This window comes from Silurus meridionalis, chromosome 4 (genome assembly GCF_014805685.1).
Source record: "Silurus meridionalis isolate SWU-2019-XX chromosome 4, ASM1480568v1, whole genome shotgun sequence".
Classification (NCBI taxonomy): Eukaryota; Metazoa; Chordata; class Actinopteri; order Siluriformes; family Siluridae; genus Silurus; species Silurus meridionalis.
Window position 1 is genome coordinate 10,436,313 of NC_060887.1, and position 13,798 is coordinate 10,450,110.

At 38.0% G+C, this 13,798-nt stretch overlaps 1 protein-coding gene across 1 annotated transcript; it reads right to left on the reverse strand.

Moving 5' to 3' along the window:
- Positions 1 to 7,583: 7,583 nt before the first annotated feature.
- Positions 7,584 to 9,506, reverse strand: s100a10b (S100 calcium binding protein A10b). Its single transcript, XM_046846939.1, has 3 exons — positions 9,350 to 9,506; positions 7,985 to 8,134; positions 7,584 to 7,850 (listed from the first exon to the last, which is right to left on the reverse strand). Exons 2-3 carry the CDS (start codon positions 8,123 to 8,125, stop codon positions 7,692 to 7,694), a joined length of 300 nt encoding a protein of 99 aa, XP_046702895.1. The 5' UTR covers positions 8,126 to 8,134; positions 9,350 to 9,506; the 3' UTR covers positions 7,584 to 7,691.
- Positions 9,507 to 13,798: the final 4,292 nt, after the last annotated feature.

Here is a 13,798-nt window from a genome sequence, read left to right on the forward strand (position 1 = left end):
ATCTGTAGTTGTGCAAGGACTGCATATGCAAAATATAAAAAAAAAACATGAGCAGCAAAAGTAAACTAGGTTTAGAAGCTCTAAATGAAATACTTTTGCTGGCATCTGGTGGTCATTTAGGGAAAACTTATAAAAATAAAATTAAACTGAATTAATTAAAAAAAAAAAAAAAATATATATATATATATATATATATATATATATATATATATATATATATATATATATATATTTTTTTTTTTTTTTTCCCATTATAATTGCTATAATAGATGGCAATCATAGTTTCATGTGTTTTGAGGCAGTTGGTAACTATAAGCACACTGTGGTTAGGATCCTATCTGCATGGGAACTAATAACAGCAACAAAATGTTGTCAAGGGAACTAACACCAATGTTGAGATTTATTATTTGTGTAATACAATTTGTTCCACTTGCTCTGCTGTGTCTACTGTATACATAGATCTGGGATTGCAGAGGATGTTCAAGGTTGTGGTTGCTATTGTTTCTATATGCTCTTAAATTTCGTATGGCTAAGAAACAAATAAAATGGACGTGATGACAAATATGTTCCAGAAGATTAAAGTTGCAGTTTTACTGCACTTATTTAGTATGATTCAAGGTAATGCTTTTTGAGCTCAGCAGGTGGGAGGCTACGTTTTAGACTGTATAGTCCAGAAATGCCCAAATTATTGTGACCTTTGATTTGGCCCACAATGCCATTTATGACTAAATTAAAAAAGAAAAAAAGAAAAAAAGAAAAATTTGAAAAAATAAGAAACATTTAGAAATAACCAGCTGTTTGCCTCTAATTAGAGGTCATTGAAATAAGCAATGAACTTTATTATACAATGAATTGGATTGTTTCTTACTGTACTATGTGTGTAGTTTTTCTCTCTGGTACACTAATACAGGGTACATGGAGAAATTTGCCTCTATCCACTCGTAGTGCCAAGGTATGGAAATGACCAGAAGCAATCTGCCGTATTTAATGTAGGCTGAGTAATCTAACAATGTCATGTTCTGCCAGAACTGTATTCAAAATCTTTATAATTCCCATTGTGCTGTTTAGCCCATTGTAATACCTCCAGTAACTCTTTCCAGATGACTTGGAAGCAACTTTACACAGAGAATTTGCATAACAATTAAAAGAGTGAACACATATATTCAATTACTTAGTTAATCAGATAATAACAAGGACAGAATGAAACTGGAAAATTGGAAATGCTTAATGATTAACTTATCTTAAACTTACCTAACTGAAATTTAATATTGCACACAAGAATAATGTAAAATAAAATAAAAGCATGACACCATTACAGAGGATCAAATGAAAAGATTACTATTGTATAGTTTAACAGACTAAGATTCTTGCAGCATCAAGACATCCAAACATGCTAAGTGAAAAAAGGTGCCTCATTTATATATCTAGATTTTAGTTAATTAATCTGAGAGTAAACTTGTAGCTTGTGATCTGCAGATAGCTCCTTTAAAGTAAGGTTGTTAAATACTCATTGTGAAACTGTAAGAAAACCTCTCTAAGTTACATATGTAACCCTAGTTCCCTGAGGGAATGAGACGCTGCATCGAAACGATTTGGGAACGAGAGTCCAATAACACCACACCGACCAGTCTCTGACTAGAGTGAATGAGCACAGCTAGGTTGAAGGACAGAGGTGCCAGGAGTGGCACAGAGGTCAAGGTTATAAAACCTGGCAAAGGTGAGCCGAGTGGACCAGCCCGCAGTGTCGCAGAGGTCTTGGAGGGAGAATTGGAGAATTGTCTCTACCACCTCGGTGGAGAAACCGGAACCTCTGACTTGTGCCCCTTCAGGAGCCACAGCCACAGCTTCCACAACTTGGGGCGGAGGTGAACTATTGCACTGCCTGATTGAGAGAGGAGATCCCTCTTCAAAGGAATCTCCCATGGAGGCTGTTCGAGGAGGGCCACCAGAGGGCCACCAGAACTCCCAGGAGCAGCGCGACAGGGAGGAAGGCCACGGTTGTGCCATGGCATCCAGTCCCAGCGGGGCTGGTGGATATAGGGAGAGCCATAGGGGACAGTGCGATGTCTCTAAGGACACTAACAGGTCTACTTGGGGTTTGCCAAATTTCTCCCAAATCTGCTCCATCACCTGAGGGTGGAGGCACCACTCCCCGGGCTTGTACCCCTGAGGGAGAGGAGCTTTCCCTGGGCCCACAGGCGGTCTGGCACACCAGCCTGTACATGATGGCCCCTGAGATCTGGAAAGAAGTGCTTCAAAGCCAGAAGCACAGCCAGCATTTCCAACTCAATTGATCTGCCACCATAGATGAGGACTCATTTACATTTACATTTGCGGCATTTATCAGACGTCCTTATCCAGAGCGATGTACAAAAGTGCTTAAAATCTCTAGTAATGAATAAATCTACACTGGTACGCAAGATTACAAACTTAATATAAATATAACTCGAATTCTACAAACTTGGAAAGTGCTAATTTAGGTATTTAAGGAAGAGGTAGGTCTTCAGTCGTCGCTTGAAGATAATCAGGGACTCTGTTGTACGGACATCTGTGGAAGTTCATTCCACCACCTCGGTGCCAGAACAGAGAAGAGCCTTGAAGTATACTTACCTCTCATTCTGAGAGAAGGTGGTACCAGTCGAGCAGTGCTGGAGGATCTCAGACAGCGTGCTGCAGTGCGAGATGTGATGAGGTCACTGAGGTAAGATGGTGCTGGTCCATTTTTGGCCTTGTTGGCAAGCATCAGTGTTTTGAATCTGATACGGATCTGATCTGAGACACAACCTGCTTGAGGGTCAGAATCTTGAACCGGAGCCTCATTAAAGAGTGGTATAGCTGACGTAGACCTAGGATAGGGCGCAACCCACTGCCCTTTTAGGGAACTATGAAGCGTTAGAACCTGGACTCTCTGCCTGACAGAGGGACCACCTCGATGGCCACCTTACTCAGGAAAGTGTCTACTTCTCATTCCAGGACCAGAGCCTGCTCCCTTCTCACCAGAGTGGGAGAGAGCCAATTGAACCAAGGCAGGCAAGACCCAAACTGAATCGCATAGCCTCGCTCTACCTAAAGAAGCGGTTCTACACGCCCTCTGGTCATCTCTTCACAGGTCGGGTCAGGACCTTTTCGCCGAAGCCCTCTTCCTGGAGATGACAGTCTTAAGATCTGTAACCTCACAAGGTTTTGACCCAGGGCAGCCATAGACCGGCCAATGGCCTTAGCGGTCTCTTTTGTAAACTGTAGATCCAGGTCTCCCATATCCAACTCCCGCAGCAGGTCGGCTTGGTTTGCCTGTAGTACCGACATGGTGTACAGACATCCAGCGGCCTGACCTGCTGAGGCGTAAGCCTTACCCACCAGCACCGAGGTAGTGCGCAGGGGCTTAGTGGGTAATGTTGGGGGTTAAATGGAGGATGCCACACCTGAGGAGAGATAGCTAGCCAGCGTCTCTTCAACCCGTGGCATGACACCATAGCCAGGATCCCTAAGCACCAGGGCGAGAAATGCCACCCCCAGGACCTGGACACCTCTGTGTGCAGGTCAGGGAAAAATGGAGGCTGTGATGCCGCTCATCAAGCTTGCCCGAGGAAGGTTATGCTCACCGGCTGGCAAAGCTATATACAGCTTCTGAACGGTACGTGTCGCAACATCCAGGAGCTTCTTCGCCTTCGTTTTCAGAGGAAGAGAGGTGGAGCTGTGCACTCTCGTGACGGGGGACTGCTCTTGCATGCCTATTCCGCTCCCGGCGGGTGCTCAAAGGCAATCGGCTCTCCTGATCTCTCTCACAGGCTGTATGTATCCCTTCCCATAATTAAACAGGCAGGAAGAAGCACACAGCCGAAAGTGTGCTTGGTTTTCTTCAGTGCCTTCATTAGATATATATTTTTTGACAGACAGATAAACATTACATTTACACAGAGCGCTTCATGAACAAACAGAAGCTGAAGCCAGCTTCTCTCCATGGCCATTTTATTCTTTCTGATCATGACGTCATCCCAGTCTGCCTTCAATTTTGACTGATTAGATTCATTATTCAGAGCATGGAAAGTGTTCCGACGCAGCCCGAGTTCCTGAAAGGGAATGGCGCATGGTCTTGGGTTTGTAACTGTCTCAGTCTGAAAGTGAAAAAAAATAAATGAAATGAATGTTATGCTTACATGATATTGTTATGCGGGAAACGGAGGCGGAAGCTGTAGTGACAGCAAACAAAGTTTATTCATGCAAAAAAGGCAAAGCCAACAGAAAAACCACACAAACCGAAAGTAAATCCGCTCAGAACAAGTAAATCCACAGGTGCGCTAGGGAAAGCGTGGCGCGGGGCTGGAACACAGGCCCTTACTCCACACAGTGACACTAATACAGCCGTACCGGGAGGATCAGGGTAATCCGAAGTGCGCTCCGGAAGGGAAAGCGCAGCCGTAGAGAGAGAGAGAGGAGTCCGAGAATACCGGTACGTAGCGGGAATGCGCATACACCGATAAGCTTGCACATGAGCCTACACAAACATGCATGAACATACATAGACACACATGAACATACAATAACGGACGGGGAGTGTGGGTGAGTGAGCGGTTTATATTGGTGCTTGGAGTGAGTGAGTGAAACGAGCCCCAGCTGTTCCCCATGAAGCCCAATTGCGAGCAGATCCGTGCGGGCGGGGTACACACGGGAGAAGGAGCGAGGTGCCTTGGGGAAACCTGAGGTTTGTCAGCCGCCGAAGGGGGCGTGACAGGGGGATTCCTGACAGATATATTTAACATTTAGTATTTATCCAGAACTATTATAAGCAATAATTATTACTATTTTCAGTATAACCTCAATACTGCTTATGTGATAGTGCTTACATAATCAGTATAGGTAGAATTAATCTTATCTTATTGATCTGTCCGGGGTATACTTGATGTTATACCAACATAAAAAAACTTACAAAAATATCCAGTTAAAATATTTAATGTCTATTAGAGAAGTCAAAGGAGACACATAATTTAATATAAGCCTTTGTTTACTCCGGCACATTGAACGATTTTGTTGCTGTGGAGCCAAAGGTGCTTAAACCTGAGCATGACAAGCTGATCAGCAGTGACACTGCTATGACTCTTGCTAGATTTTTTAAAACATTGTGGATTTTCGCTAGATGCTAACCAGAAATGTAAATAAAATGCAAGAGATCTTTACATTTATTGACTGAATGCAGTTATTAAATATCATGTAGTCAGTGGCCTTAATGAAGGAACCTTCAAATTTTCTATCTAGAATGTTAAAGACCCAAATCAAAATGAAGAAAAAAAAACACATGTTCAACAATACTCACTTTAAGTACAAATACACTAAAATAATACTTAAGTGTGGTAGCAAAGTATAATTAGTTATACTTTGCTACCACACTTAAGTAGTTAAGTAGTTATCAACCTTGCTTAATTGAATTAAAAAACAAAGCATTCAAAGTCTTTTAATAAACTAATTACAAATAAACTTCTAATTAACCTCACAAATAGAAATGTGCAATAAATAACCATTTCAATTATTATTTAATCATTAATCATGTAAGAAACACATTGTGCGAGTATTTAGAAAATAAGGACATGAGCAGTGTTAAACCAGTAACGCGTTACTTTTGACAGTAACTAATACTGTAACGCGTTACTTTTAAAAATAAAGTAACTTCGTTACCGTTACCGTTTAGTGCGTTACCCTTACTCTAACCCTTTTTTAAATGAATGAACTTGGTCTGAAGTGTAGACTACAGTCTAATCTGTTTACAGCAGCAAGGCATTGTAGGATTGGAGGATAAACCACTGTATACACGTAGAAGACGCATTGTAGGATTGGTGGATTACCCTCTGTATACACGAAGAAGATGCACTGTGGGCGTGTCTCCGTTTATTCAGGTCTGTGCAGCAGTAATGGCGAGTCAAGGCGCGAGCAAGACGAGTACCTCAAAGTGGAAATATGCTCATTATTTCACTTTAGTTGAGTATAAAGACAAAAACTTTTAAGTCAAATGTAAACTGTGTCTTTCTGGTTTGAAGGTCGTGTCTACTTTGATAAACAGCAACTCCAATCTGTTGAAGCACCTCCAGGAACTCCATGCTAAATGCTAGAAGCTAAAAGCTAACCCGGTGTTCTGTTTTACATTGTTGATAGTATTCATACTTCAGCTGAGAAAGGAACATTTTTAAGAGCTCAACACAACAGCTTTTATGATGCAGAAGCCACTTTAGTTTTTGATTGTGAATATAATCAAAATCCTTGTTTTGTGTAATCCTTGTGATATATTCAGTTTTTGCTGGTCTGACTTTAATAAAATAGTGTTTAAAAATGACTTTGTGTTTAAGTCAGTTTTGTGTTTGTATAGAACATAACGCATAAAAGGGCATTAATGGGAACATTAAAGAATGTTTTTTGAAAAAGTAACTAAATAGTTACTTTTAACAGTAACGCATTACTTTTTGGTGTAAGTAATCAACAAAGTAACTAAGTTACTTTTTGAATGAAGTAATGAGTAACTGTAACTAGTTACTATTTTTTAGTAACTAGCACAACACTGGACATGAGCGTACAAGTCTTAAGTTTTAAATACAGTGTGACCCTTTATAACCACTAGTTCCTCAGCAACCAGTTTCTTTGTATAGATAACAGACACACCCTCCTGCTCATGGAACCGGAGAAAGGGGTGGGAAGGTATAGCAAAAAAAAAAAAAAAAGAAAGAAACCGCAGTGGTAGTTTTGAAGTAAATTCAATATAAAAGCAGCAAACTTCGAAATATTATTCATGTTAGTTACCTCAGTGTCTAAATGTTCAAAAGACATCAGCTGCAGTACATTAAAAATTGCTGAAGTTATTTCAAACAAAGCTGCCAAAGTGGCACTTCCTTATTCTCACACTTATGTCATAATTGTTGCTAAATCAGTGTTGGAATGGTGGCACAAAAAATCTAGTTCCAAGAGTTTTGGTTCATCATAAACTCTCGTGTGCCACTGATTCATCTACAAACATTTAGTTGTTTTGGAAATCTATTATCATTTTCTTTTAAAATTATTTTGCTTATACTTGTATACAGTAGTTAAAGGATTCATAGTTTATTGGTCTTGAGAAAACTGATTCCTATTAGTACATGTGTCTAAACACATTTAGCATTGCAGTAATCCAATACAACAGAACTAAGCAAAAAGAAACATTTACAAAACAAAGAAATTAAGGCATCAACATTAATGAGGAATAATTGTGAGCTGGAGAACTTAGAGCACATTGGAAGATGCAGCCAGCCTTTGTCCAAGTAAAACAAAAGTAACATCCTGTTTCAATGAGTCATGAGAAACAAGCTGGATATGCATCTGACAGACGTTTTATACATAAACATAAGTTAATTTAGTTTGGTTTTGTCTTGCTTATCTGGAAAGCAGCATCTGCCAAATAAATTCATTATAAATGTATGAGACATTCTCAGGTAATATGATAACTTTTCTGACATGCCTTCTTAAAAATCGTTATGATCTGGTTAGAATCATTGGCAGAGCACTGAATTTGAATGTTTTGTATACGTGCAAGTATTATTAAACAGAGACACAAGAAAAAAAACTGATTCGTGGGTCTCAGTTGCATTTATTAACTCATTTTTACAATACTATTCAGTAAAAAAAAAGAAAATACCAAAACAAAAACATATATTTGCACTCTTGGTCCCCTGCCTTTACTTTTTTGTTTTATTAAGGTGCATCTGGTAACACTGTTCACAGGCAATGGACAGACCGACCACAAGGGCCACAAACTCTTCAAAGTTCACCTCTCCATCGCCATTGGTGTCCAGATCTTTCATAATCTTGTCAACAGCAGCAGGGTCTTTCTGAGACTGCAGAGAGCGAAAAAAGATTTAATGCAGAAAAGGAGAAGTGGCAATCATTTACATATGTGTAAAAGACAGTGAGTAAGAGTTGTAATAAGAGAACAAAATATGCTAAGGAGAGAGAGTGTTGTCTGTGGTACCTTAAGGAAGCTGCTGAGCTCCGATTCCATGAGCTGCCTGAGCTCTCGGCGGCTCAGTGTGACTGTATTGCCATCTTTACCCGCATAACGGTGGAACACAGTGATCAGCGTTTCCATAGCTCTCTCCAGATCAGACGGCATGGTGACTCACTGCAGAGACACAATGAATAGTGCTTTTACAACATCCATCTATTCTCTCAGCACACACCCCTGTCTGACTAACTGGACTGTTTTCATAAAGACCATAAATTAAGCTTCACTTTCTTCCCATGTAACTTCCTTAAAATCCCCCCCCATTTCTTTTTTTGTCTTCCATAGTGACATCATTGCTGCCAGGACCACTGCCTAATCTCCCCCCTACTATTCAAACTAATTCTGGGCTCTGAATATCTACTGCAAAATAAAAGCTGCTTGTTGGCACTTGTAAAATTAAGTCTTGCAACATGCAATGACTTCATCAAAGGGATTTTTATCTCAGGCACTTTCTTCCTGTGATTTCCTGTGATTTTGCTCCTCAGAAGCAACTAATATATATATATATATATATATATATATATATATATATATATATATATATATATATATATATATATATTTATTAATCCCAAAGTGCTACACTGACAATAGAACAGTGACTTCACTGGAACTAAGTCTGATTTGCTGTGTCTCAAGGCCAAACAATTTGCGATAGTTCGGTCCAAACTGTTAGGAGTTCCAGATTACAAACACCCAATCTGGCAACACCATCTATTACGCACAGTGATGGAAAAGTACACATATCTAGAACACCCTTTTTTTCCATGAACTGAAAATCTAGCTGATGCAAAGTATTTAAACAGATTTTTTTTTTATATAAATAACCAATGATGTGCAGGATAGATGCTACATACTGCATTTTATTGTTTAATATTTATATGCACATTTCACACATTTTAATAGACATTAAACTTAGATCTGTACACAATCCCTGAGAAGTATGTCTAATGTGGCAGGAAAATGTTTTTTTTTGTTTATTTTTTTATTTAACAAAACCAATGTTAAAGTTGGTGTATATATATAATAGGAAACGCCTCGTGTAAAAGGGATGGACTTCAGATGAATTCATACATGTTTAAGTTGGGTGGAGCACTGAAGTGCATTCATCTTCAACCCTGAGTCCAGAAGTTAATATAGTTAATATATATTAATATATAATTAATATGTATACTATATATATATATATATATATATATATATATATATATATATATATATTATAGAAAACCGGAGAATGTTTTTGTTTCCACAGAAAAAAAAAGTAAATACTCTTTCTAAAGAAAAAACGCATAGGATTTTTTTTTTTACTTCATATTAACAACAACTTACCTTTTTTCAGGGACAGAGATGAATTTCTAAAGCAGAGATTTTAGCCTGGAACAGGAAAAAAGTCTACACATTCCTCACTCTAGTTATTTATAAGGCGGCTCCACCCGGCCTGCAGTGTGGGCGTGCACAAACACAAGCGCAAGCAGGTTTAACCGTTTCAGCATCTGTATGCGGGATGTGCGAGTTACTTCACTGATTCGACTCTTTTGAACTACGTGCTCGAGTGAATCGAATGTTGGGGAGTCGAGTGCGGGGTTCACGAGCGAGGACGTCGTTGAGCCTTCAACTGCAGGCTGTGGCGCATTTGGTACCTGGCCACCAACAATAAAGCAATCAACATTTTCATTTGTATTTCAAATTGTTTGACTTTCACATCTTTTGAAAGATTTCATTTTCCCCACCCTGGTTTCAGTCACAGTTTTTTTATGTGCATCTTTCAATTGAACTGATTCTATATTATGGTGAATTTAGTTAAATTTTTGGTATAAATGTAAAAAGAAAAAACTAATTCAATCATCTTATATGCATAACAGTAATGCTACTTGTTTAAGTTAATCAAACTGGAATTCTACTCACAGAGAGAGGTACTGCCAAAGTTTATGCAGCTTTAAACTAAAACAAAATTAAATGTTTAATTGGAACTAAAGACCTGTGTGAATCGATTTTGGTCTTTTTCTCTTTTCATATATGGCATCGCATGCCGACGTTGAATTTCTGTATCTATAGTCTACAGGCTATAATCTATAGTCTACAGGCTACAGCCTAAACATCTATTTTAAAGGCTACCTAATCTTAAATCTACAAGTACATAATAATAGTTCTAATAGAAATACCATAATACTCAATGCATGACAATACAACTGAAAAGTTAATAGTAGCTTAAAGCTCTAGTGGACTAATGTAACTCTAGTAACTAATGGAGCTTGATGGTTATGATTATAACTGACAACACAGCTAAACACCAGACTACATTCTGCCAGCCCCAAATTCTACATTCAAACCTCTCATAGCTTGTAACTTCAAAAACCTAGTCTACACCTGCACTGTGCAGTTGCAATATAATGTAACATCACAGTGTGGTTCCGGAATGATGCTCCACATAAAACTTTAGAAACCCCTGATGAAAATTCACCTTACAACCAAAACAGAGGTTGAGCGAGTTAAACTGGTAGACCATGTTCCTTCCTTTATATCACTTTGCTAAATTAAACATCACCTGTTTGCGAACTCCTAATTGTGTTTGTGTCTTAAACAAGGCTAATTATATTAGCAATATAGAAACTGTTTCCCTTCTAGCAGATGGTCAACCAGCTCGATCAGCTCGACCTGATCAAAGTCTGCAAACACTTGAATTTTGGGGAATCAAATGCAAACAAATGAAACTTACATCAGCATTCAACTATGTATTGTTTTTGGTTTCGCCAACTAGGAATGTATTTTATAATAAAAATTGTGGTTCCTGCAGACATAAACAGCCAGCCCTTCTATTATAAGTTACATGGATAATAAAATCAGCTGTAAGCCTGGACATATTTCATACTCCTTAATCTACTTGCAAAGAAGCTTCCTAACTGGTTAATACAGCTAGGCCTGGTTGCCAGAGGACATTTTTAGAGTGCTTTTGAAGATCTGGGTGCTGCCTTTCAAGATCCAAAGGCAGTCAAATCAGATTGTACATAAAAACAATTAGAAATACTACAAATAATACTTGAAATTCAACAAATTTTAGAAATACATGCAATATCGGTAGAAGAGCAGGAAACATATTATATTTCTTATTAGAAGTGTGCATGCATAAAGATTGTTGACCAGAAGTTTACATAGAGATTATACTGGAGCCTGGTTCCACCCTCCTCTATTTCCCAACAAAATGAGTCATAACTTCCAGCACTGCCCTTACCCACAATCCCCTGTGTGTGTGTGTGTGTGTGTGTGTGTGTGTGTAAAGAGAGAGAAACATAAGTGTATCTTTTGGATTGTAGACAAAAACTCTTTTTATCAGGTTGTTATTTTGAAGGGAAGGGCTGCTTTTGGCTGCATACCACACACATACACACACACTACTTGCAGATATGCAGATCCTTTGTTATCGGTGTCAGGGACTGCCGAATTCATTTGGGTAGATAAGATGAACCGACACCAAAATCCCCCGGGTTAAATTTAAGTAGTGTAGCTGTGTGCTTTTTTGTCCAGCCGAATCAACTTGAACACATTGTGTTGATTCAACACTGAGGACTGTTTCAAGCAAACTCATGCTTACTCGTGCTACATCAGTAGCTCCCCCACACCACAAGACATAATTAATTCTTACTCTGCCTCAGACAAATATCAAATATCAGGCTAGGAAAGAATTTCAACCAATCCACATGGGATTTGTTTATGATAAATGGAAAAACTATATTAAATATCTATCAAAATTTTAAATAAAAGTCTTATGAGGTGAAGGGATAATATTTACCACATAGCCAACATCCTCCTTTTGAAGTGAACGTCCGTGTTGGGTGTGGTACAATAGCATCATTCCCAAGCAAACATGGAGCAAAAAAGAATCAGCTTTTATTTATTTTGCTTGAAATTGTCCACCAGTCAGCTACAGCAACATTCCAGAGTCTATTACAAAGAGACCCTGCTAATTATTGCAGGCTGTAATTTAACAGAGACAGAAGAAAGGTGCAGAATAGGAACGGTGATTGCATAAGCCTGTGAGAACCACTCCTTAGAATTTGGAGTTTGACTCGGGTGTGTCTTGTGGAATTAGAGACCATGTGTTTGAATGCTGGCTGTACTGCTCCACTGACATTGATTGTCTAAAGTTTTCAGTGGCCCTCTCATTCTCTACATTCCGAAACAAGGCTGCTGCAAGTTTGAGCAAGTAGGGTTTCAAAAATGTTTATTAAAAAATCATTAAAGCATTTAAGATTTATTTATTTAAGAATTTAGTGACACTGACAGGCTTCACATCTGCCCCGACACCTGGACATTTAAATATTGTAAAATAATAAAATAATAATAATAATAATAATAATAATAATAATAAATACATGTCCCTATCTTATTCCAATTTTCAGCTCTTCAATTTTGATAGACTCTGATTTGTGCTCTAGTTTCTGGCTGGAACCAGGACTTATGATGTTATAGAACACCTGGCTCAAGTATCAGCATGTGTTCCGAGAATGCTTTTCTTACAAAGTGTTCAACTGAGTTATTGCAGACTTCTTGTCAATTCAAAACTGGATGTTCTACCTGCAGAATTGCATTAGACCTTTTTTTATGACATCCTGTGTGAAACTAGAGCTATTGTAAAGAGCCCAACTTTCAACCAATCAGGCACCAATAATCATGCCTGAGTTCCTGAGATTTCTTATTCCAATTTAATGTTAAATGTGACCATTACCTAAAGCCTTTGGTCCATTTCTGCATAAATATATGTATTGTACAAGTGTACATAATAAAATGTACTGCCAAAGGAATACTAAACAAGATAAGTCACCTTATACTTAACCCAATTCTGTCTGTATCTGAAGATTTTCTATAAATGCACACAATAATGGCTAAAATTCATTTGAACAACTTTGTACCATTTAGCATTTTTTCTTTCGAAGATAAAAAAAAAATACTGGTGTCCCTTCATTCTAAAATATTTATAATATACTATTTTGAAAAAAAAATTCTTACCATGTCTTTGGGGTAAAACAAAGGATTGGCTTATAAAACAGGTTTTCTCACTTTTTGACCTTCTTTTCCTGAGTTTAGCATTCACTGGTAGCTCTCACTGATGCATACAATTCTTTTGTAATCAGTTCACATCAGTAACTGGTAAAAGCTGCTTTCTGTGGCAATCTGATTCAAGGGCGTACCATTTTTAGTCATAAAACATGTAATACATGTCATGTTTTGCTTATGTTATGCTTGGACTCATTTAATTGGAAATAAGTAGGGACAGGATCAGTTGGCTTGAGTATAGGAAGGATAAATATAATATTCACTATACTGAAAAAGTAATTGTGGCCTGGAAAATGTCAATAGTACAATTAATAAGAAGTACAACAAGAATGATTGTGTAACACATTTGCTATGCTTAACAATTTCCAGAACTGAGCACTTTGCTATTATAAGAAACTGCTGATCTCCTTTTTGAAAAAAAAAAAAAAAAATAGAGAGTTTACACAGCCTGGTGTAAAGAAAACCCCCTAAACTTGCATGTAAGATGAGCATGTTGTATGCTAGGTGGCAGTGTTGTATTAACCATAACAGAATTGAAAGAAAAGGGAAAAAAAAATCATTGGGAAAGAACTCAAAGCCGAATAAATATTAAACAGAAAGTTTCACTGTGCCAATTGTTTTTGTATTTTAATTTTTTTTATATTAAGTATTGCAGTGTGTTAAATCATATATGTATCATGACTTGACTTGAATAATACAACAGTTTAAATGCATGTTCATAAAATG